At 42.7% G+C, this 25886-nt stretch overlaps 1 protein-coding gene across 1 annotated transcript in view; it reads right to left on the reverse strand.

Annotated features, from left to right (window-relative positions):
- The window catches only part of LOC126213528 (5'-AMP-activated protein kinase subunit gamma-2-like), an 889308-nt gene that overhangs the window by 65293 nt on the left and 798129 nt on the right, over window positions 1-25886 (reverse strand). The window contains exon 9 of the mRNA XM_049941372.1: window positions 25511-25648. Coding sequence (XP_049797329.1) covers window positions 25511-25648 — 138 coding nt within the window. The remainder of the gene's footprint in view (window positions 1-25510; window positions 25649-25886) is intronic.

A 25886-nucleotide genomic window follows, 5' to 3' on the forward strand; every position in this document is an offset into this window, starting at 1 on the left:
GCATGGAACTTCCGACACTATCTACTAGGTCATTTATATATATTGTGAAAAGCAATGGTCCCATAACACTCCCCTGTGGCACGCCAGAGGTTACTTTAACGTCTGTAGACGTCTCTCCATTGATAACAACATGCTGTGTTCTGTTTGCTAAAAACTCTTCAATCCAGCCACACAGCTGGTCTGATATTCCGTAGGCTCTTACTTTGTTTATCAGGCGACAGTGCGGAACTGTATCGAACGCCTTCCGGAAGTCAAGAAAAATAGCATCTACCTGGGAGCCTGTATCTAATATTTTCTGGGTCTCGTGAACAAATAACGCGAGTTGGGTCTCACACGATCGCTGTTTCCGGAATCCATGTTGATTCCTACATAGCAGATTCTGGGTTTCCAAAAACGACATGATACTCGAGCAAAAAACATGTTCTAAAATTCTACAACAGATCGACGTCAGAGATATAGGTCTATAGTTTTGCGCATCTGCTCGCCGACCCTTCTTGAAAACTGGGACTACCTGTGCTCTTTTCCAATCATTTGGAACCCTCCGTTCCTCTAGAGACTTGCGGTACACGGCTGTTAGAAGGGGGGCAAGTTCTTTCGCGTACTCTGTGTAGAATCGAATTGGTATCCCGTCAGGTCCAGTGGACTTTCCTCTGTTGAGTGATTCCAGTTGCTTTTCTATTCCTTGGACTCTTATTTCGATGTCAGCCATTTTTTCGTTTGTGCAAGGATTTAGAGAAGGAACTGCAGTGCGGTCTTCCTCTGTGAAACAGCTTTGGAAAAAGGTGTTTAGTATTTCAGCTTTACGCGTGTCATCCTCTGTTTCAATGCCATCATCATCCCGGAGTGTCTGGATATGCTGTTTCGAGCCACTTACTGATTTAACGTAAGACCAGAACTTCCTAGGATTTTCTGTCAAGTCGGTACATAGAATTTTACTTTCGAATTCACTGAACGCTTCTCGCATAGCCCTCCTTACGCTAACTTTGACATCGCTTAGCTTCTGTTTGTCTGAGAGGTTTTGGCTGCGTTTGAACTGGCAGTGAAGCTCTCTTTGCTTTCGCAGTAGTTTCCTAACTTCGTTGTTGTACCACGGTGGGTTTTTCCCGTCCCTCACAGTTTTACTCGGCACGTGCCTGTCTAAAACGCATTTTACGATTGCCTTGAACTTTTTCCATAAACACTCAACATTGTCAGTGTCGGAACAGAAATTTTCGTTTTGATCTGTTAGGTAATCTGATATCTGCCTTCTATTACTCTTGCTAAACAGATAAACCTTCCTCCCTTTTTTTTATATTCCTATTAACTTCCATATTCAGGGATGCTGCAACGGCCTCATGATCACTGATTCCCTGTTCTGCACTTACAGAGCCGAAAAGTTCGGGTCTGTTTGTTATCAGTAGGTCCAAGATGTTATCTCCACGAGTCGGTTCTCTGTTTAATTGCTCGAGGTAAGTAACTCTCCTTTGACAGCACTGTCTTCGATAGTATCTCCATTGCTATCGCGCAGAGAAGGCATTGATTGTTTGTTGTCGCTAACATACTTCACATACGACCAGAATCTCTTTGGATTTTCTCCCAGGTTTCGAGACAAAGTTTCATTGTGGAAACTGTTATAAGCATCTCGCATTGAAGTCCGCGCTAAATTTCGAGCTTCTGTAAAAGATGACCAATTTTGGGGACTTTGCGTCTGTTTAAATTTGACATGTTTGTTTCGTTGTCTCATACATCTTGGCCACCAGAGGGAAATTTTTGTCATGACTGGCTGCCTGTACTTCTGCCGGAATGTCGTCTTCTCCTAGGGCCCATATCTCTTATCGCTATCTACGTTCTCTTCCCTTTTGTGTAATTGTCTTCAAGTCCATTTCCGTCGTATAGTCCCGCTACATACTCCTTCCGCCTTTCAGCTTTTTCTTCGAACATTTACCGCGAATTGTACAATAGCTATAATGTGACGTGAACGATAACACTTACAGGTGAATATGCTAAAAATACGTATTTTTCTATTCATACAGTTGTTTGTAAAATGAATGTAGTAATGTTCAGCAACTGTTGTACAAGTCTAAACCTGACAATACAGGAAATAACAATGCACATTAAATGTTTCTTATCTCAGAAACCATTGTGGGTAGGGCATATGCCCATACAAAGTTTCTTGCTTTAAATGTTCGTTGCCATAACATCCATGCGTACTGAGTACTCCTTCTGTGGTACCCCCGCATACTGTACGTGCGTTGACGCACTGTAATTCGCGGTGCGCATATTACCCATGCTATATTCATTTTGTATTGGAGAATTTGGCAACCGCCAACGAACATTACAAATAATTTCAAACCTACCCGATATTTTCTCTCGCTGATACCCCCCACAAAATAATGAAACGAAGAAAGTGTGTCGCTCACTACAGTTTCACTATTAATTATGTAAAACTTTAACATCTGACACGACGTTTCAATTTATTGTTCCCTTAATATTAACTCAAATCGCTACACATTTTGCATAAAGTATCCACATGTACCACTCAAGATACCTATACAATTACATCGCTTTACGGCATATGGCTCGAGAGAAAAATTAGCTTGTCAGAAAAATTAAAATAGTTCTCAATATCGGCTGTATAGTTGTTTACAGGACGAAACTCTAGGTAGAGAAACTGTCTCCCACAACATTCGGAATACAGGACTAATGGTTCGTGCATTTGGAATCCGATTCGATAACGTACGCGACATACGTTAACTGCAGCCGTCGTATTACCATCAAATTTGCCATAAATAAACACGATGCCGGCGTAGTCCTCTGTCGTTAATTAGAAACGCATCCCTATTTCTTAATTAATCTACGAACTACAACAGTTACTACGTGGTTTCACTTAAATACACTGTTAGGTTTCTTCACTGAAGAATACAAAAAACTAACTAGTTTCAAGGTTAGGAAACGGCTGAAACAACTCACTAACGGTCACCAATAATGACATAAACGTTTCTACATTCTTAATGAGAAGTAAACAAATTTACTTGTAGAATAATCTTTGGTACTCTCGATGTTCTGGAAAACTACTGCAGATACACGTGTGGGACATGTTTTATTAGATTCACCAGACCAACAACAATAAAATAAACGGAAATCGTGCTTTACTTCAACCTCTTACAGTTTTGCGATGGCTTCGTATTAGCGAAGTTCGTAAATTTCCGGCAAAAATCGTTTATTAGCCGTAACTCCGTAGCTAAACATCTGCGGACCTCAGTTTAAACGATCTTTTTTCTTAATTTTTACTTATAGAATAACAAGGTAAAATATTTGCATATCTTCGTGAATCACCCTGCATACCATCTACCGATTTCCGTCGCACTGAGGTAATTCGTTCGTAGCACGTCTATTCTTTGTCTTAGAATTTATCTATAACACATACTGGAGTTCGATGCTGTAGAGAATCATGGTCGGGGGGGGGGGGGGCAGCGGCGGCGTGTGGTAGGGGTAATTTCTCGTCTTCTCTAGTGTTTGATAGAAGGATCAGAGCATTACGGCCGGCCGCTGTGGCCGAGCGGTTCTAGGCTTCAGTCCGGCGCCGCACTGCTGCTACAGTGGCAGGTTCGAATCCTGCCTCGGGTGTGCTGTCCTTAGGTTAGTTAGGTTTAAGTAGTTCTAGGTCTAGGGGACTGATGACCTCAGATGTTAAGTCCCACAGTGCTTAGAGCCATTTGAACCTTTTTTTTTTTAGGGCCATTACGCAAAGATGTCGCTCGTTTTCTTTCTATATTATCGGTTGGATACCGTGAGCCTAAGGCACAAGCACCTAGAGGCGGCAGTTGTGTTTAAATAGAGCGGGCAGCCGCTGCGTGGGTGGGGACGTGAGGAGCCAGTAATGCCCCGAACACTCACGGCGGTCGCTTGCCAAGTATTCGCTACCTCACTCTGCCTGACCACTCTTCTCCTGCAACCCCATTAATAACTCTGCAAGCGAGTGTGCGGCGCGTGTTGCAGGGGCTACTCTGATGAAACGGCAGTTCATTTATCCCCTCGTCCTTTTCCGTTCGCGACAGAAACTTTTGAAAGACTGTACTTTCTGGTGTTGTTGTATTGGTCTAACCTGTTTAACTTTTGAGTTACAGTTTAAGATGCGACGTTCATGAAAACATACACACACACACACACACACACACACACACACACACACACACACACACACACACAACCTAAGAGTTGCACCAAATCCACAGTTTTGAAAATACGGCAATGAAATTTTGTACCGCCCTTCACATGAAATTAACACTCTCACTGTTAAGTTTATATATATATATAAACTCTTGTTGTGGACGTGGAGGTATGTACCGTCTAGGCAACTAATGCAAGGCAGTTTGTTTACTTCCATACGCGTTTCGCTTCTTTTATTTGGGAAGCATCATTACTGGCCTAGAACACTCGTACATACTTCTTTTTACACATACAATAAACGTATTATGTGCATATAATGCTGCTACATTACATTTTGTTGTGTTTTTCACTTTTTTTTAGGTAAATAAATAAATGTCGTGTGGCTAGCGTCTCCCGGCGGGTAGACTGTTCGCCGGGTGCAAGTCTTTCTATTTGACGCCACTTCGGCGACTTGAGCGTCGATGGGGATGAAATGATGATGATTAGGACAACACAACACCCAGTCGCGAGCAGAGAAAATCTCCGACCCAGCCGGGAATCGAACCCGGGCCCTTAGGATTGATAGTCTGTCGCGGTGACCACTCAGCTGCCGGGGACGGGCGTTCTTTAGCTTAGAATCAGCCTTTTGTAGTACAAATTTCGTAATGTGAACTTATCGTCCGGCGTTACTTACGATTTCCAGCGCTGTTAACTCATGCGTTAGTTTCCAAGCTCCAGCTGGCCGATTTCTGGTGTTCTTTCAGCCACATTTGTCACATCCCACATATCACTTTCACTTTACATTTTGTGATCAACATGTGTGTGTTTCCGGTGTGTAGTGTTGCCAGCTACTGTTGTGTGTTTATCTGCCTTTTGTTTGTGTTGTGTTTTGATATTTTTCATTTGTGTGTGTGTGTGTGTGTGTGCGCGCTGCTTTTCTCTAAACTTTTTCGATGTACTCCATCAGTCCTATCTGGTAAGGATCCCACACCGCGCAGCAGTATTCTAAAAGAGGACGGACAAGCGTAGTGTGGGCAGTCTCCTTAGTAGGTCTGTTACATTTTCTAACTGTCCTGCCACTAAAACGCAGTCTTTGTTTACCCTTGCCCACAACATTTGCTGTGCGTTCCTTCCAATTTAAGCTGTTCGTTATTGTAATTCCTGAGTATTTAGTCAAATTTACGGCCTTCAGATTTGACTGATTTATCGTGTAGCCGAAATTCAACAGATTCCTTTTACCACTCATGTGGATGACCTCAAACTTTTCGTTCTTTACGGTCAACTGCCAATTTTCTCACCATTCAGATATCTTTTCTAAATCGTTTTTCAATTTGTTTTGATCTTCTCATGACTTTACTAGTCGATAGACGACAGCGTCATCTGCAAACAACCTAAGACAGCTGCTCAGATTGTCTCCCAAACCATTTATATAGCCGGCATAGGGCCTATAACACTCCCTTGGTGAACATCATATATCACTTCTGTTTTACTCGATGGCTACGAACTGTGACCTCTCTGACAGGAAATCACGAATCTAGTCAAGTAACTGAGATAATATTCCACACGCACGCAATTTCACTACAAGCCGCTTGTGTGGTACAGTGTCAGAAGCCTTCCGGAAATCCAGACTCGATCTCATATGCTTTGTTAATAGCATTGAACACTTCATGCGAATAAAGAGCTAGTCGTGTTTCACAAGAACGATGTTTTCTAAATCCGTGTTGACTGAGTTAATAGACCGTTTTCTTCGAGGTAATTCATAGTGTTCGAACGCAATATATGTTCCAAAATCGTGCTGCATATCGACGTTAATGATATGTGCCTGTAATTTAGTGGACTACTACCTTTCTTGAATTTCAATGTGATCTGTGCAACTTTCCACTCTTTCGGCACGGATCTTTCGTCGCGTGAAAGGAACCGAACTGGTATAGATTCCGGACCGGAAGACTTGCTTTTGTTAAGGGGAGTCGTGCTGCCCAAAATGACAAAATTTGACTTTTTACCTTTACGCAAATTATGAAAATATGGATGTTTATGCTTAATTTGGTGTTGGTTTTATTGAAATATTCGATTATTTACTATTTTAAATAAATATTTGAAAATAATCGTGCAATGATATTTCCGAGAATTTGTTTTCCATCATTTCGCATATGGGCATTTTTCTCTGGAACTATATAATCTAGAAGGCCGTGGTTTCTTTTGTTTTGTAGAGAACTGTCCGTTTTATAAGTTGCCTACACTGGCGGTAGTTCGCAGTAAACTCTTTGAACTGTACATTTGTTTGTGTTTGGCAAGAACAGTTATCCACTAGCCGCGTTTTAGTTTCTGTGTTTCGTGTGATAGTTTTCGTCATGACTAAACCAAAAGGAGTGTTTAACAAATACGAAAAAAGGAAACAGATACTACAGAACAAATATAGCAGCAGTAAAATGAGTGGTTAGCGCCGAAGGGCGTGATAATTTGGTTGTAAATAGTGACAGTCCTACTCCTCAGACTGCTTCCGAGAAAAAACTGCTGGGAAGTGATGTAAAATACAACGCAGTTTCAGACAGTGAAACAAACTGCTGTATCATTATTAATCTCCATACACTTATTTCAGCTTTGTGTGAAACAGTGTGTTGTCGTATACGTGGAGGGGAAATTGAAATTTCTGAAAAGCTACCTCAACGCAATGGTCTAGTGTGCACTTTACAAATAATGTGTTTGAACTGTAAAAGCGAAAAGACTTTCAAGACTTCATAAGTAAGTGTAAAGAATGGACTTTTTGACAATAATCTAAGATACTTCTATGGACTTAGATGCATAGGAAAAGGACATTACGCGGGTAAGGTTCTTTGTGGCTTGCTGAACCTTCCTAGTCCCCCTACAAAATCTATCAAATACAACTCCATAGTAAGAAGTAGTGTCAAGGTGTGTGCTGTGGAGTCAATGACTACAGCAGCAGAGGAGGCTGTAGCAGAAAATGGTAGTTCTGACGTAGCAATATGATTCGACGGATCCTGACAAAACAGAGGTTTCCAGTCAAAGAATTCATGTGCATCTATTATCGGCATCGGCAATGGGAAAGTGTTGGATGTTGATGTGTTGACCAGGTACTGTCAGGGTTGTAGGCGAGCAGGCAAGAGTACTGAAAAGCAAACTAATGAATTGTCAGAGAAACTATGAAGGAACTAGTGGAGGGATGGAGGTTGATTCTGCAGTGAAAATGTTCCAAAGTTCCCAGCATGACCGTGCTGTTTGCTAGACGAGTTTTCTTGGGGATGGAGACTCACGATCGTATAAGGCAGTGGTGGAGAGTAAACCCTATGGCGATTTGTCAGTTACAAAACTAGAGTGCATTAATCATGTGCAAAAGAGGATGGACACGAGACTAAGTAGACGCAAACAGCAGTTGGGAAGTACCAAGCTATCTCATGGTGTAAGACGTCGACTGACTGATAAACAATTTGATCAGATTACACAATATTATGGTATGCCTATTAGAAGTAACAGAGATAATTTAGATGGTATGAAGAGAGCTGTTTGGGCAATTTATTTTCACAAGCTGTCTACAGATGCTGCACCAATACACAACCTGTGTTCCACTGAATGGTGTAAATACTTGAAGGCAAAAGAGGAGGGTAAAGTAGACACTTTCTCACACAAAATTACTATACCAAATGCTGTTATGCTTGCCATGAAACCTGTGTTTCAGGATGTTGCCCAACCAGAGCTGTTGAGGAAATGTCTGAAGGGCAAAACACAAAATGCGAATGAATCATTTAACAATGTTGTATGGACAAAGACAACAAAAAATGTGTTTGTTGGAAGGTCAGTCTTTGAAGTTGGTGTTTTGATTGCTGTTCTTAGTTTCAATGATGGCTATTCTGGAAGACTATAGGTTTTGGAATATCTTGGCATTCATGTAGGTTACAACACCACTAAAAGTGTGATGGACTTGGACCAACTGCCAATGATGAAGACAGAGATAACGACAAAGAGTATGTCAAAAGAAGCCAGATCCAAGAGAAGGAGGGCAGCACTGGGTGAGAAAGGTGAGGGAGGAGATGAGGACTACCATCCAGGAGGATTCTAACATTTTTTATGTACCAGTTGGCTGTATATTAAAATTTTTTCTTTAAACGCAATTTTCTCAACATGACATTTTTCAGTATAAAAGCCCCTTTTCCTCAGAAACTTCTGAATCTACACAAATGAATTATTTAGCACAAACATAGATAGTACAATCATGATGTAGCGCTACTTTAGTAGTATTTACTGTAATAGTTAAAATTCAAGAAATTAAAATTGTGAAATTTACACCAAAAAATTATATGTTTATGGAAAAAATCATAACTTTTTTTTCAAGTTATTTTAAAGTGATTGTAGAGCAATACAGTCATAAAACATGGAAGAACATGTGATAAAAACACCACATTTATGTAGTCAAACAGTTGCTGAAGAAACGGGGCATTTATGTAGCCCAGTTCACATTGTTGAGATAGGGCGGAACGACTCCCCTTAAGTGATTTGATGTGCTTCTCTAACCGAGGACATCGGCTCTATGTTACTCATGCTGGCAACTGTTCTCGATTCCAGTTCTGGAATATTTACTTCGTCTTCCTTTGTGAACACATTTCGGAAGGCTGTGTTTAGTAACTCTGTTTTGGCAGCACTGTCTTCGGTAGTACCTCGATTGCTATGCCTGAGAGAGGGCTTTGATAGCATGTTGCCGCTGGCATACTTCCCATACGACCAGAATCTGTCTCGATTTTCTGCCCGGTTACGAGACGAATTTCGTTGTGGAAACTGTTACAAGCATCTCGCACTGAAGTCCACGCTAAATTTCGAGCTTCTGTAAAAGATCGCCAATCTTGGGCATTTTGCGTCTGCTTACATTTGGCATGTTTTTTCCGTTATTTCTGCAACAGCGTTCTGACACGTTTAGTGTACCATGGAGGATCAGCTCCGCCATTTGTCAATTTATTTCGTATAAATCTCTCAACTGCTGCCGATACTATTTCTCTTTATGCAAGCCACATCTGGTCTACAGTTACATTGTTTATTTCGAAGGAGTCGAGATTGTTATGTGATCACCGACAGAAACAAACAAATTTATTCCACATTTCCTGTATCACTGTTTTAACGCGTGACAATGTCACAGCTTGGGAAATTAACAGAAGAGACAGAGAAGATGCGGAGAACAGGGGCGCGTTTCGCAATGGGGATTCACGGGGTCCCGGGCTCGATTCCCGGCCGGGTTGGAGATTTTCTCTGCCCGGGGACTGGGTGTTTGTGTTATCATCATCATCATCATCATCATCATCATCATCATCATCTTATCTCATCATCACCACCACCACCACCACCACCACCACCACCACCACCACCACCACCACCACCACCACCACCACCAATCCTGACAGTGGCTAGATTGGACTGTGTAAAAAAAATTTGACTGTATAAAAATTGGTACTTTGTACGGGCGCTGATGACCGCGCAGTTGAGCGCCCCGTAAACCAATAATATCATCATCATCATCATCATCATCATCATCATCATCATCATCGCCGGCATGGGATTGTCTACAGGGCGCAAGACCTCTCCGGGCACGCTCGGCAGACTACACCGGCAGGTGCTACAAGAGAGGCGTTGTGCATCACGGAAACACAGTTTAACTTACCTAAACGACCCTGGCAACATATTACCCCTTCTTCCCCACATGCTTCTCGTGAAATGCGCAGGGCGGTGAAAGAAAAATTAGAGTAGTTAGAGCTTATTTTCATACACACCAATTCCCGAATTGAACAGGGATGGGGGGAAATTATAGTACGGTCATTCGTACGCTCTGACACACACTTAAAGCTTACTTGCGCAGAAATAATTTGAAGCGGGTGTGGGGGCGGAGGTTAGGGAGAGAGAGAGAGAGAGAGAGGGGAGAGAGAGAGAGGGAGAGGGGGGGGGGGGAGAGAGAGAGAGAGAGAGAGAGAGAGAGAGAGAGAGAGCGTACCAATTAGACATTTCTGCACGCCTGCAGCAGTGAGGCGGGGGACTTAAGTAAGAGGAGAGAAGGGAAGAGAAGAAGCCGTGTCGCGTGTCGACGGTGGCGTCATTAGCGTCTGTTGCGCCGCAGCCCAATTACGTCGCTGGGGACGAGAACACAGTGGTCTCTGCGATAATGCCACGACGCGCCGGTCTGCTTCAGTTTACGCGCGGCTGCGTGCCCTTCCAGACTCCGTATTCACTACAGTCAAGTGTTGTGACTGTAATGAACCACCCTTGCTTGGATCTCGTGCCGGGTGTGGGATACACGGCTTTTAATGAATTAATCGATCCACCGTTTGGAGTATTACATGACTGTATGATTACATTTCACTATTATCCACATTATCTCCGGAGCCTATATATTAATGTTATCTTATGCACTTCACTGTAGAGCGAAATTATCGTTGAGTAAGTTCTAGAGCGTCAGTAAAGAAAAGTCCAATATTGGTGGTTCACTAAAAATGCACTTGTTGAGTGAGAACGTGTGTAAACGTTATTACTTGAAATATTCCGTACGGAACGGATACACGTAACAGTGGCTTTAGTCATCAATAATACACTACTGGCCATTAAAAATGCTACACCACGAAGATGACGTGCCACAGACGCGAATTTTAACCGACAGGAAGAAGATGCTGTGAGATGCAAATGATTAGCTTTTCAGAGCATTCACACAAGGTTGGCGCCGGTGGCGACACCTACAACGTGCTGACATGAGCAAAGTTTCCGACCGATTTCTCATACACAAGCAGCAGTTGACCGGCGTTGTTGTGATGCCTCGTGTAATGAGCAGAAATGCGTACCATCACGTTTCCGACTTTCATACAGGTCGGATTGTAGCCTATCGCGATTGCGGTTTATCGTATCGCGACAGTGCTGCTCGCGTCGGTCGAGATCAAATGACTGTTAGCAGAATATGGAATCGGTGGGTTCAGGAGGGTGATATGGAACGCCGTGCTGGATCCCAACGGCCTCGTATCACTAGCAGTCGAGATGACAGGCGTCTTATCCGCACGGCTGTAACGGATCGTGCAGCCACGTCTTGATCCCTAAGTCAACAGATGGGGACGTTTACAAGACGACAACCATCTGCACGAACAGTTCGACGACGTTTGCAGCAGCACGGACTATCAGCTCGGAGACCGTGGGTGCGGTTACCCTTGACGCTGCATCACCGACAGGAGCGCCTGCGATGGTGTACTCGACGACGAACCTGGGTGCGCGAATGGCAAAACGTCACATTTTCGGATGAATCCAGGTTCTGTTTACAGCATCACGATGGTCACATCCGTGTTTGGCGACATCGCGGTGAAAGCACATCGGAAGCGTGTATTCGTCATCGCCATACTGGCGTATTACCCGGCGTCATGGTATGGGGGTGCCATTGGTTACACGTCTCCGTCACCTCTTGTTCGCATTGACGGCACTTTGAACAGTGGACGTTACATTTCAGATGTGTTACGACCAGTGGCTCTACCCTTCATTCGATCCCTGCGAAACCCTACATTTCAGCAGGATAATGCACGACCGCACGTTGCAGGTCCTGTACGGGCCTTTCTGGATACAGAAAATGTTCGACAGCTGCCCTGGCCAGCACGTTGTCCAGATCTCTCACCAACTGAAAACGTCTGGTTAATGGTGGCCGAGCAACTGGCTCGTCACAATACGCCAGTCACTACTCTTGATGAACTGTCGTATCGTCTTGAAGCTGCACGGGCAGCTTTACCTGTACACGCCATCCGAGCTCTGTTTGACTCAATGCCCAGGTGTATCGAGGCTGTTATTATGGCCAGATGTGGTTGTTCTAGGTACTGATTTCTCAGGATCTATGCACCCAAATTGCGTGAAAATGTAATCACATGTCAGTTCTAGTATAATATATTTGTCCAAAGAGTACCGGTTTATCATCTGCATTTCTTCTTGGTGTAGCAATTTTAATGGCCAGTAGTGTATATTCTCCTTCACTGCTCAAAACCGGCTGCCGACGTTGAGGGAACTTTTCGATTCCGCGACTGTAGAATTAACGTGGTTATGAGGCGAAGAAGTCGCCGAGCCATGTTGGGGGCACATTGTCGTCTTCAAAGGAAGTTAACTGAAGGTTGTCCGATAGAGAGCGGAAAAGGCGAAAATCAGACGGCGCAAGAGCAGGTGAATAAGGTGGGTACGGAATGGTTTCCCAACGCAACTCCTGTAAAGTGTTTTTCCTCTGTCTAGCAAAATGTGGGCGGGCGTTACCGTGGAATAGCATCACTTCATGCAGTCTTCCTGGTCGTCGTTCATGCTTTGCGTATGTTGGCAACAAATGTCAGTTAAACGGTGAAAGGAGTGTACTGGGGGCAGACTTGTCTGTGGCACCCGAAAACTGATGTAAACTGGAAGCAAACTATGATACTGTAAACGATGTATGTCTCTGACAGGCTTTATAATGCGCATCGGTGACTGTGCACGACCGCACGGCCAAAGATACTGCTTCTGGTCTGAGATTGTAGTGTTGGAGTAAGAGAGCTACCCAATACTGGGCGCCAAGCGCTGTCTGTGAGCGAAGGAGGGTGGCGTAGGCAGGTTTTGTGATGTGCTGTGTGAAGCCAACAAGTGTTGGATTAAGGCAGGAATTACGAGAACATTTAAGCAGAAGTCTTCTCCTGAGCAAGATAAATATGTTAAATAATTATGATTTTTGTTTTGCCAGCGAGTATAGATGGGCTGGCTGATAATTTCTAATTGTTGAGTAACCCCAGAATACACGTAAACGTGATCAGATAAAAAGGCTAGTTAGATATTTCACTTTTGGATGCTTCTCTGATTTGTTAAAAGAGCTCTATGTAATTTGATGATTTGCGTTTATGCTGGATTAGTGATGTTAGATAGTACTTCCTGTAAAAAATGGTTCAAATGGCTCTGAGCACTATGAGACTTAACTTCTGAGGTCATCAGTCACCTAGAACTTAGAAGTACTTAAACCTAACTAACGTAAGGGGATCTCTCACTTCCATGCCCGAGGCAGGATTCGAACCTGCGACCGTAGCGGTCGCGCGGTTCCAGACTGCAGCGCCTAGAAACGCTCAGCCACTCCGGCCGGCCTTACTGCAAAAATCTTATTGTTTCTGGGTCAATTAGAAAATATGATGCATTCTTTTTTTGACCGATATAAGTTCAGTTGTCAAACAGTTGCTTGATAACGACATGATTATTACGAAGATGCACCAAAATAGCTGCTTATAATCACTAATCATTACTCACGACACACCGTTTCGGCATTTATCGCCATCGTCAAGTACCTGCGAATACAATTTTGGTGAGAACGTGTATAAATGTGAATGTATATGGAAGTGATTGTATCGCATTCACGTCTAGACTCATGTGTCCATATTACGTCGTCGTCAACTGTCTTACGGCTGTCACTGTTTTGGCAAGATGGTACCATCACGTAAATACGAGGGTGGTTAGAAAAGTTCTCGGAATCATCAAGAGAGGTCAGGGCTGGCGCAACGAGTTGCCCACGTGGTATCCACTGGAACACGTGCCACGTCAGCGCTCTCCGAAGATAGCTGTGGCGGTGACGTGGTTCTGTTGTTCCCACGTAGCGATTTGCGAAGACGGAAAAAGTCGAGATTCGAGCAGTGATTAAGTACTTCGTAAAGAAAGGCATGAAAGCAGGTGACATTCGTGCCGATTTCCAGAACACACTGGCGGACTTTGCTCCTTTATACTCAACTGTTGCCAGAAGTGGACAAATCAATTTAAATTTGGTCGGGAGAGGTTGGATGATGATCCGCGCAGTGGTCGGCCAAGATGTGTCATTACTGCAGCAATCATTGCTTAAGTGCACAAAATGGTCAGAGAGGATCGCTGATTGAAAGTGCGCGAAATTGCTCGCGCTTCCCACACATCATCTGAAAGGGAGTATCACAATTTTCATGAAGAATTAGAAATGCAAAAATTATTTGATAGATGCCTGCGGCAACTATTAACGCTGGATCAAAAACGCACGAGAATGGACATATCGGAACAATGTTTGGCCCGTTTTAGGAGAATCTAACAACATTTTTTGCGCCGGTTTGTGGCCACCGATGAATCTAGGGTGCACTATTATACCCCAGACACGAAACAACAGTCAAATCAGTGGAAACAAGCTGATGCTCCGCCACCAAAGAAAGCGAAGACAATTCCTTCGGCGGGAAAGGTCACGGCATCGGTGTTCCGGGATGCGAAGGGGATTCTGTTTGTAGATTATCTCCCCACTGAGCAAACAATTGCTGGAGAATACTATGCCAACCACCTGGACAAATTGCAACAAAAGATACGCGAGAAAAGGCCTGGTTTAGCGAGGAAGAAAGTCATCTTCCATGAAAACAATGCGCGCCCCCATACGTGTGCCGTCGCCATGGCAAAATTGTTGCCACACCCGCCTTATTCACCTTATATGGCTCCATCAGACTTCCTTCTCTTCCCAAAACTCAAAATTTGTCTCGGTGGGCGAAGATACACTTCAGACGAAGAACTGATAGCCGGTGTTGACAACTATTTTGCAGGCCTGTAGGAAACCCATTTTGGAGATGGGACCAAGGCACTGGAACATCGTTGGACAAAGTGCACTAATCTACAAGGAGACCACATTGACAAATAAAAAAATAAAAAAATTCAGTGATCTAAGTACTTTTTTTCTACTCCGTTCCGAGAACTTTTCAAACCACCTTCATATATTGAAAATAAACCGCTACTTATGGTGTGGCAGTAGTTTAACAGTCTCACACTTACGACGCTGTTTGTTTAAAAGGATTACAAAGACGAACAGCGACATTACTTTATACGCTCCACCACAATTTTCTTGAATGTGTGTGTGTGTGGGGGGGGGGGGGGGGTCTCACAAATTACTTTGTTCAAATTTGTAGGCAAAAATTTTCGCCCCCGCAGCTAGATTCTACCACTAGCATAAGAAACACTGTTGTAGTAGGCGAATTTCCACTGTAATCTTCTTTCCCTTTTTTACCTGACGTGCCTTTTTCTTTTTTGCTGCTGGCGAATCTTGCGGGACGTATGGTCGTGATACCGTAAATTTCTTCATTCGCGACGTTTCATCGAGAACTGCGTTGGACTTCCAGAGGTGCACCTCCTTGCGCCGTCTAAGAGAAGACGCCAAGCTCAGTAACCCAATTTCCCAGGAACTTCGCTCACTGGAAGTGGGGCCAAATAAGATCGACCGTTTCCCGGAAGGCGACGGTCAAAGATTCTGACGAAACTTAAGATGCCTTGTAGCGCGCGAGGATCTCAATCGATATGGTCGCATACGGGTTAGCGTCGCTTTTGCGCCCCCGTGTTTATATATATATATATATATATATATATATATATATATATATATATATATATATATATATATATCATTTACCTATGCATCTCCGTAGAAGGTTACTACACGAATATTTCTTACGAAATTGTAAAATTACATCCAGGTTTCACAACAAGTCTCTCACATTTATTACATAATACACCCGTGTATGGTATTTTCAGGTGTGAACAAAACTTTTGAGGGGGAGGGTAGGACGTCAAACAGGCCGACTTGGAGCAGGAGAGGCACCACGTAACATTTTAATTTCTGCTGTCTATACTATTTCAAATAAATTCGTAAAACTTCGTCAGCATGACCAGGAAGGATTCAGGATTCACACTCATAGCAGTGGAAGTTCAAAAACATAAAATAATTTTTTTTTTTTACATGTGAAATTTCATCGTTTTTTCACTTACTACTGGCTGCATTTGTTGCTGCAGGTACACTTTTGTTCATAACTAAGAGCTATTCTTCGACGAGTTTTTCACTGCTTATTAAACCCAAATCCCTTAACCCTAGGACCTAAGGGGGGGGGGGGGTTTCGTTGAACCCACAATTTTTTTATGTCCCCTGCTTTTGCCCAAGTAACTTCCATATTACATATTCCCTTTGAGTTATTGTTTGTTGGCTATTTTATGAAACGTTAGTGTCAATATATTTTATAGAAAATTCCTGCTTCGAAAGAAAAAATAAATAAACTTATTATAGGTCCAACAACCCCGCCCCACCCCCCTTAGGCTTCCATGCTACAGAAAATTTTCCTTAGTAGGATTTCGCATTTCTCATCTCCACAACAATGCAAGTTAGTTTCTTGTTGGTTGGTATTCTTGATATTCGCAACAATCGGTTTACTTTCAGAGGAAGTGATTGTTGATGTCAGTCAGCTGTAAACTTGCAGTGAGTTAGTGCAGTTCCCAACACGTACGCCTCCAGTAACTTTGGTGTCCTACACAGCAAAACGAAACCAAGTAAAAACTTACTGATGTTGTCAACAGTGCACCACGATAAAGGCACTGTTGGAGGAGAGAAGAATAAAACCGAGATAGATGCATATTGTAATTCCGCTAAAGGTGGAATTGATGCCATTGATCAAATGGCGCGTATGTACACCTGCAAGAGGGGAACAAAGAGCTGGCCTCTATCTGTATTTTACTCTCTCATCGACATTTGTGCTGTCAATGCAACCACCATATTCATCCAGCAAACATCCGAGATGGAATAAAAAGAAACACAACAAACGGAAACTTTATCTTCTGCAAGCTGGGATGGAACTAGTGAAACTGCAGCTAGAAGAAAGAAGTGCCAATGCAAGAGGGTTATCTAACCAAATTGTTCAATCAATGGAGACTATTCTACAAAAGAAAATCAAAGAAGTGACAACAGAAGCACGTCAGCCTCCTCCAGGGAAAGGTCGGTGCCATATTTGTGTAAGAGAAGCTAAAACAAAGAAGCAGAAGTACGACAATCTAAGTGAACCAAAACAGTATTGTGGACAGTGTCATAAACATGTGTGTAACACACATTCAGAAAAAATTGTGAAGTGTGTCTCCTGCCTTACAGTTGAGGACGCAGAGTAGTCTATTGTATATGAACACATCTGTATTTTGTATTGTAATATGTCGCCGGCCGCGGTGGTCTAGCGGTTCTAGCGCGCAGTCCGGAACCGCGCGACTGCTACGGTCGCAGGTTCGAATCCTGCCTCGGGCATGGGTGTGTGTGATGTCCTTAGGTTAGTTAGGTTTAAGTAGTTCTAAGTTCTATGGGACTGATGACCACAGATGTTAAGTCACATAGTGCTCAGAGCCATTTGAACCATTTGTAATATGTCAATTTTTTATTCACTCAATCTAATATTTATAACAATTAGCAACATTTATAAATCGATGTCTTAGTTAAAATACATAAACCATTTTGAAAGTTGTAATTTTACGTCAGTAAACTTATTTAATACCTGTGGGCTCGCCGAACCCCCCCCCCCCCCCCGCCCCCCTTAGGCATCCAAGTTAGAAAAAAAGGCTTGGGCGTCCTAGGGTTGACGCAAAACTCTAGAATTTTCCAAATCTATTAAAAACTGTGCTGAAAATTTTGATTATTAACTATAAAATTTGAGCTTTTTCTAAACATGAAGTTCAAAATGTAACAGTTCAGTTTTTCACAAATTAAATAAATTCTAGAGCTTCACAACCTGAAAGTATGGTTTGTAAGCTGTGCAGTGTTCTTCATGGAATCTCTCTTACTTATGAAGAAAAGTGTACGTACAGCAACAAACGCAGCCAATAGGACGCGAAAACATGATGAAATTTCACTTGTAAATAAAATTATTCTGTCATGTTTTTGGACTTCCTCTGCTATGAGTGTGAATCCTGAATCCTTCCTGGTGCTGACCAAGTTCTGTGAATTTTGTAAAAGTAGAGTTAGTGGAAATTAAAATGTCTTGTGGTGCCTTTCCTGCTGCAAGTCGGCCCTTTTGACGTCCTACCCCCCCCCCCCCCCCCCCCGGCCCATTGAATTCTCAATTCTTATACTTCAAACAATGGTAAATCCATGATGAAATGTATCAATATTGTGAAAAGGAAAGTTTCTACTCACCATATAGCGGACATGCTGAGTCGCAGATAGGCACAACAAGAAGACTTTCACGACATCAGCTTTCCGCCAAAAAGAACTTCGTCAGAAATATACAGGTGTATATAAACTTTTATTTTCATAATGTGGGGCCACAGTCATATTGCTTTAAAGTCATTACCGCCATTAGACTTCCTTATTTGCAGTGTTACTTTTACGCGATCATGATTTTTTCGGCTTCAAAGTGGCATTATGACATGTTTTAAGTGTTATACAGTGCATGAGATGGCATACAGTGCTTGAGATGGCATACAGTGCCATCTCATGCACTGTATAACACTTAAAACATGTCATAATGCCACTTTGAAGCCGAAAAAATCATGATCGCGTAAAAGTAACACTGCAAATAAGGAAGTCTAATGGCGGTACTGCCTTAAAAGAAATATACAGGTGTGGTTTCAGTTGCCTGACACTGCAGTGGTGTGTGCGAGTTCCGTTTGTGGCGTGTGTGTGTGTGTGTGTGTGTGTGTGTGTGTGTGTGTGTGTGTGTGTCAGTCGTCTATTTTTGAAGAAATCCTTACAGGGCGAAAGCTTTATTTGTGACAGTCATTTTGTAGTTCCTAACTGCGATTCACTTCCTATATTTCATTCTTATACCAGTTCTCATATTAATTCTTACGTTTATCCTTCAGGAAGATTTGGTGCATTCCTTTGGCTGATACCGATCGCAGAAGTATTCGAAACATAATAAACTACGAACATCGCGCGCATAGCGCCAAGACAAGTTTGCCACAGGAAAGTTCCTTCGTATGAAGCCCCACCCCCCCACCCCCATGGTAATATCTTCGCAGCCAACTGAGCAAAACGGGTTACTTATCCCAAAACTGTGGAAGCTACTGGTTACCAATCAAACACACTACACGAATTTCATCGAAAACCATTTCAAATAAACGTGGGAGGATAAACGAAAAACTAAAATGAAAACAATAAGGGTGTTTCGAACAAGGGACGCGGAAGTCTGAATCCGCGACTCTTGCGCTTCTGATGGACGATTCACTCGCCAAAAAGACACGCAGAGTCGTTGTAGGTCAAAAACTTTGACTACCGTCTTCCCAGAAACGGGTCCAGTACCTACCTATAAGCTGAGACGCATGTTCCCTTATTTTGACCAGTCTTCCACTGAGCCAATTTTCTGATAAATCGGATTATGGCACTTGTGTTCTCGTGAGCGACATAAGGTAGAACCCGCTCCTCGGCCGGCAAACGGGGTACATAAAATTCAGTATTCGTGCGGTGTGGCCTACACTGCGACCAGAAAGACAACAGTGAATATACGGCTAAAGAAACAATAAGGCCTTTGTCGCCTAGGAAAAGTAGAAAAATCAGCCGCACCAGAGCATGCTATTTAGTCAGGAAATTAGCAACTGGAGTTTTCCGAAACCAAAATTTTATCTGCAATGGCAAAGCTGTGTAGAGAAGTCATCAAAATATACATAACAAGGGCTGTTGAAAAAGTAGGGTGACTGTTCAAATTGCGCCGGCAACGTACATTCGATTGTCGATCTTTTTTTATGTTAGTACACACGTCCTGAGCATATGTTCAGAGCATCGAGTGTACAACATAGTTAGTTTTTGACACACAGAAACGTTGGACGTGTTTTAGTGTGCTCGGCGATTTTCGATTATTATAAAAAATGGAGCAAAGAATTTGCATGAAATTTTGTGTGAAAAATGGAATCAAGTGCTCAAAAACATTTGAAATGTTGACAGTGGTATACGGTGAGCTCTCTCTCTCTCTCTCTCTCTCTCTCTCTCTCTCTCTCTCTCTCCTATATATATATATATATATATATATATATATATATATGGTACAAGCTCTTCCGAGATGGCAGAGAATCGCTCTGGACGCCCCAGCACAACATCAACAGATGATAACGTCGAAGCTATGAAGAAAATTGTTTTGGACAGTCGTCAAATTACCGTAAGAAAAGTGGCTGAGGATGTTGGCGTATCGATCGGCTCCTGTCATGCAATTTTTCCGGATGTTTTGAGCACAGACGTGTGTCGGCGAAGTTTGTTCCGAAACTTCTCAATTCTGATCAGAAGAACTGTCCCAGAGCATCGCTCAGGATTTCTTGAATGATGTCAGCGATGATCCTGTTTGCTCGAAAGGGTCATAACTGATGAAGCATTACTTTAGGATTATTACGTCGAAATCGAAGCCCAACGTCCCAATGGAAAAAAAAAAAACAAAAAAAACGAAAAAACAAAACAAAAAAACGCAAAGTTCAATCACTTTTTTTTCTCAATTACCATGTCGTAGTGCATGATGGATTTTTGCCTCAAGGTCGTACAGTCATTAAGGAGTATTACCTTCACGCTATGCGCGGTTTGGGAGGCGCGATACGCAAAAGACGTGTGGAATTGTGCAATAACAATTCGTGGCTTTTCCATCACAACAACGCACCTGCTCATTCATCGATGCTTGTGAGAGATTTTCTGGCCGAAAACAACACGACCATTACGCTTCAGCCACTGTATTCGACGGATTTTGCTCCGTGCGACTTTCCCAAAACGAAGATTTTCAACGACTAAGGAAATAAAAACGGCATCGCTTGTAGTAGTCAAGGCTGTACCAAAAAGTACTTACGAGAAGTGCTACAAGGATTGGAAGAAGCGTTGGCACAAGTGTATTGTATCTGAGGGGGATTACTTTGAACGGGACAACATGAATATTGATGAATAAATGAATATTTTTTAATAAAAATATGAAGTCACTTTTTGAACACAACTCGTACATGTGGATAATTTTAACAGAAATGACGAAGCCATGAAACTTTACGATATATGGGTAATATCTCTACACAATCTGTCGATAAAGTTTTATCTTTGACATACGGCAGTTCGATAGTTTTATCTCCGAGAAGTATTATCTCTGCCGATCACGTATGAACTAGCGCGCCCGTTTCCGCGCTGCCCGTCAGTCAGCACGACTCAGCGGAAACAAGGGCACCTCTGAGGATGTCCACCACAGTTGTGGCCGAAACGTCAGGGAACACACAAGATTCACAGACCCGGGAGATTCACCAGTAACTGTGACATCCGCAATAAAAGCGTTCACTCGGTCTCTTTCTACATTCATTAACTGCCGCATCATGGAGATACCCTTCTCTTGGAATGCCATGGCCAATGGGAAAGCCGTTCTCATCTTAAGTACAGGACACAAAACAATCATGCAAATTAGGACTGGTGGTATATTTTTTAAAATACAGGGTATCCGATACATCGATTGCACACTGTAAATACACAGCAGATTTTACATATATATATATATATAACTATTGATTTATTATTAGATATTTTGTAAATCAACAGCCTAGCAGTGTGTCTATCGCGCTTAGAGCTTGGCGATAACCAAAATGCTAACAATACTAATTGCACGTACAGTAAGTGGCGCAACACAAGGTGTCCGATGTGTCCGCCAAATGGTTCAAATATCTGTGAGCACTGTGGGACTCAACATCTGAGGTCATCAGTGGACTAGAACTTGGAACTACTTAGACCTAACTAGACTAAGGAGATCACACACATCCGTGACCGACGCAGGATTCGAACCAGCGGCCATAACGATGGCGCGGTTCCAGACTGAAGCGCCTAGAACCGCTCGGCCACACCAGCCGGCCGATGTGTCCGTCGCAAATCGGATTTTCACTCTCTCTCTCTGTCTCTCTCTCTCTCTCTCTCTCTCTCTCTCTCTCTCTCTCTCTCTCTCTCTCTCTCTCTCTCTCTCTCTCCCCCCCCCCCCCCTGTTCCACGCAACCGGACTAGTACGTTGTGCGACCTATACTTGTTCCGCAAAGTCAAAGAAAAAGACTGCGCGCGAAGGCTCCAAAAATAGCAAGACTCCCTCACACCGTGAAAGCAAAATTATGTTCTACTGTAGTTCCAAAAGAATAATTTAAAATATTCACCGAAAACTGCGAAAAAAGTAAAATAAAAAGAAAATATCGGCACTCGATACTGCCATTTCAGTATTTTATAAACAGCCCACTGCAAATAGGCTACGAAGCCGGATTGATAGTACAATCATTCTGGTCCAGCGTGGATTGATATCAGCAGCGTAGCAGCAGTTGCTGGAAACCTATTAACTTCCTCCCCGCATACCCCCCCCCCCTTTTATACACACACACACACACACACACACACACACACACACACACACACACACACGACTCTGCTCCTAGCGCTTCTCCTTCCCTCATTAGTACAACCAGCGCATTCAATCCACTGATTTAAGGGGACATTCTATGTCCTATGCCACCCACGTTAAATTATCGAATTTTGAGACCCATTACCTTAAATACTTTTTAAGACGCCAACTTACAACTTTCTATAATTATTGAATGCACCTTTCTAGATACACTGATCAAGAATTATTACTAAAATTGTACTGTTGGGCATGTTATCTTCTTCTTTCCAAGCACTCAATTTTGTAACAGTATTCTGTAAACAAATGAACATAAAAACAGAACTCAGGATGTTTTAATTATTCTAGTACCATATATGTTGAATCTCACACTTGATATGCCATGAAAATATCATGTCTCTACCATCAGTACTTTTTTAGAAAACGATTCATTTACTGAAAAATATGTAGTTCAGAGATATTGAGGTTTAAACCTTCTTTATTACAAATTCTTACACAGACTTAAATTTCTGCGTCTTTTATGCACTAGACTTGCCCTGGCCCATAGTCTGTGTTTTCTTCAGTGCCACAACAGCCCAGCCCTTGCCAATTCCATTTCTTTCTTGCTCCTTTTGTCATTTGCTGAGGAGCTAACTCTGCTTCACGTACACGAAGCTCATCCAGTTCCTGCAGTCCTTTAGCTGTGTTCTGTCCAAATCTTACCCCTAACTTCTCCAGAACCTTAAGCCTTTCATAATTCCCACCATTAAAAGTTATTATAGCGTGAGACACTGCTAACATCGTAAGACCAACAAGTATATTTTTAGGCACACGGGACCACACAACATTATTGAAGGACTCATTCACATTCTCGGTCTTCCCATGTAAACACTTCTTTACGAGCTCAGGATTTGCCAGGTCTCCGTAAATAGGTTTGACTGCCTCCATTACTGCCAAAGAAGAGAATGTTTGTGTGTAAATTCAGAAAATTCAGCTTGCCTGTATTTACACCAAGTGTTTGCTGGAGGTGGACACAAATCATGACATGGCTAGCACAGGTGTTTTCAAGTACTTCAGAAGAAAATGCAGGTCTCACATATCTGTTACCCGCAAATTTGCGTTTCTTCAAGCTACTTTCACTCTTACTCATGATAATCACACTACTTTCAACGAAAACTAGTATTAGAAACAAATGACTGAATTGTTTCATCGTAATGCCAACTTCCGAGACGTAGCAGTAGGCACGAAACAAAGCAAATTGCAGCCTTCTAGACTGTGTACGTCCCAAGACTTGACTGCTTACCTGTGGCAGTGTATGGGTAGACGCGAAATTTGACAGTCACACCACAACATTCAAAATATTATTTGAAGGTCTCGCAATTTTTAATGTATTACATATTAGGGTGACTTTCTTGAGCACAATATTATGGAAATGGAAGAGGATGTAGATGAAGATGAAATGGGAGATAAGATACTGCGTGAAGAGTTTGACAGAGCACTGAAAGACCTGAGTCGAAACAAGGCCCCGGGAGTAGACAACATTCCATTAGAACTACTGACAGCCTTAGGAGAGCCAGTCCTGACAAAACTCTAGCATCTGGTGAGCAAGATATATGAGACAGGCGAAATACCCACAGACTTCAAGAAGAATATAATAATTCCAATACCAAAGAAAGCAGGTGTTGACAGATGTGAAAATTATGGAACTATTGGTCTGATAAGTCACAGCTGCAAATTACTACCACGAATTCTTTACAGACGAATGGCAAACCTCGGGGAAGATCAGTTTGGATTCCCTAGAAATATCGGAGCACGTGAGGCAATACTGACCTTACGACTTATCTTAAAAGAAAGATTAAAGAAAGGCAAACCTACGTTTCTAGCATTTGTAGACTTAGAGAAAGCTTTTGACAATGTTAACTGGAATACTCTCTTTTAAATTCCGAAGGTGGCAGGGGTAAAATACAGGGAGCGAAAGGCTATTTACAATTTGTACAGAAACCAGATGGCAGTTATAAGAGTCGAGGGGCATGAAAGGGAAGCAGCGGTTGGGATGGGAGTGAGACAGGGTTGCAGCTTATCCCAGATGTTATTCAATCTGTATATTGAACAAGCAGTAAAGGAAACAAAAGAAAAGTTCGGAGTAGGTATGAAAATCTGTAGAAAAGAAACAAAAACTTTGAGGTTCGCCGATGATATTGTAATTCTGTCAGAGACAGCAAAGGACTTGGAAGAGTAGTTGATTGGAATGGATAGTGTCTTGAAAGGAGGATATAAGATGAACATCAACGAAAGCAAAATGAGGATAATGGAATGTAGTCGAATTAAATAGGGTGATGCTGCGGGAATTAGATCAGGAAATGAGAGGCTTAAAGTAATGGGTTTTGCTATTTGAGGAGCAAAATAACTGATGAAGGTCGAAGTAGATAGGATATAAAATGTGGACTGGAATGGCAAGGAAAGCGATTCTGAAGAAGAGAAATTTGTTAACATCGAGTATAGATTTAAGTGTCAGAAAGTCTTTTCTGAAAGTATCTGTATGGAGTTTAGCCATGTGTGGAAGTGATACGTGGACGATAAATAGTTTGGACAAGAAGAGAATAGAAGCTTTCGAAATGTGGTGCTACAGAAGAATGGTGAAGATTAGATCGGTAGATCACATAACTAATGAGGAGGTATTGAATAGAATTGGGGAGAAGAGGAGTTTGTGGCACAACTTGACTAGAAGAAGAGATCGGTTGGCAGGACACATTCTGAGGCATCAAGGGATCACCAATTTAGTATTGGAGGGCAGGACGGATGGTAAAAATGGTAGAGGGAGACCAGGAGATGAATACCCTAAACAGATTCAGAAGGATGTAGGTTGCAGTAGGTACTGGGAGATAAAGAAGCTTGCACAGGATAGAGTAGCATGGAGAGCTGCGTCAAACCAGTCTCTGGACTGAAGACCACAACAACATACATAATGTATTACATACGAAAATGTTCAGCAAAGTCCGAATTACATTACGGAGAAGAAAACAGAAAACGTTAAATTTCAACGAATTTTACGTACGATGTCCCTTGAAACGGAGTGGGCAAAATACGTAATACTGGCCCTGGTATATACAGTATATGATTGCCCACGCCTAAGATAGGCAACCCAACTTACATCTCGCGCGTGAGGGAGAGACGATGTGACTCGGGTTGCCTACCTTAGGCGTGCGCAGTACTGGGGCAGTATTCCGTCGGCCGACCTGTAGTACAGGTACAGGTACAAGTACGTCTTGTGGACTCACCGTTGTAGACGAGCGCGAAGAAGGCCTTCTTGACGAGCAGCTGCGTGTCGAAGACGACCAGCTTGGCGCTGGTGGGGATCAGGTCGTAGCACTTGTGGAAGCGGAAGAACTTGACGAAGATCTGCGCCTCGTCCTCCTCTGAAACAACAGCGGGCGCCGGCGTCAGACAGCTTACACGTACAGTCAGCACAAAACTATGTAAAAAGAAAACCTCGTGTGGGAGTTATTCCGAGTAATATGGGAGTTTCCAGAACGTATTTTCACTCTGCAGCGGATTTGAAATGTTCTGGCAGATTACAACTGTGTGTGTCGGACTCGGACTCGAAGCCGGGACCTTCACCACTGGTGGGCAAGTCCCTCAGGCGGGGTACTGGCG

This window comes from Schistocerca nitens, chromosome 11 (genome assembly GCF_023898315.1).
Source record: "Schistocerca nitens isolate TAMUIC-IGC-003100 chromosome 11, iqSchNite1.1, whole genome shotgun sequence".
NCBI classification, from domain to species: domain Eukaryota; kingdom Metazoa; phylum Arthropoda; class Insecta; order Orthoptera; family Acrididae; genus Schistocerca; species Schistocerca nitens.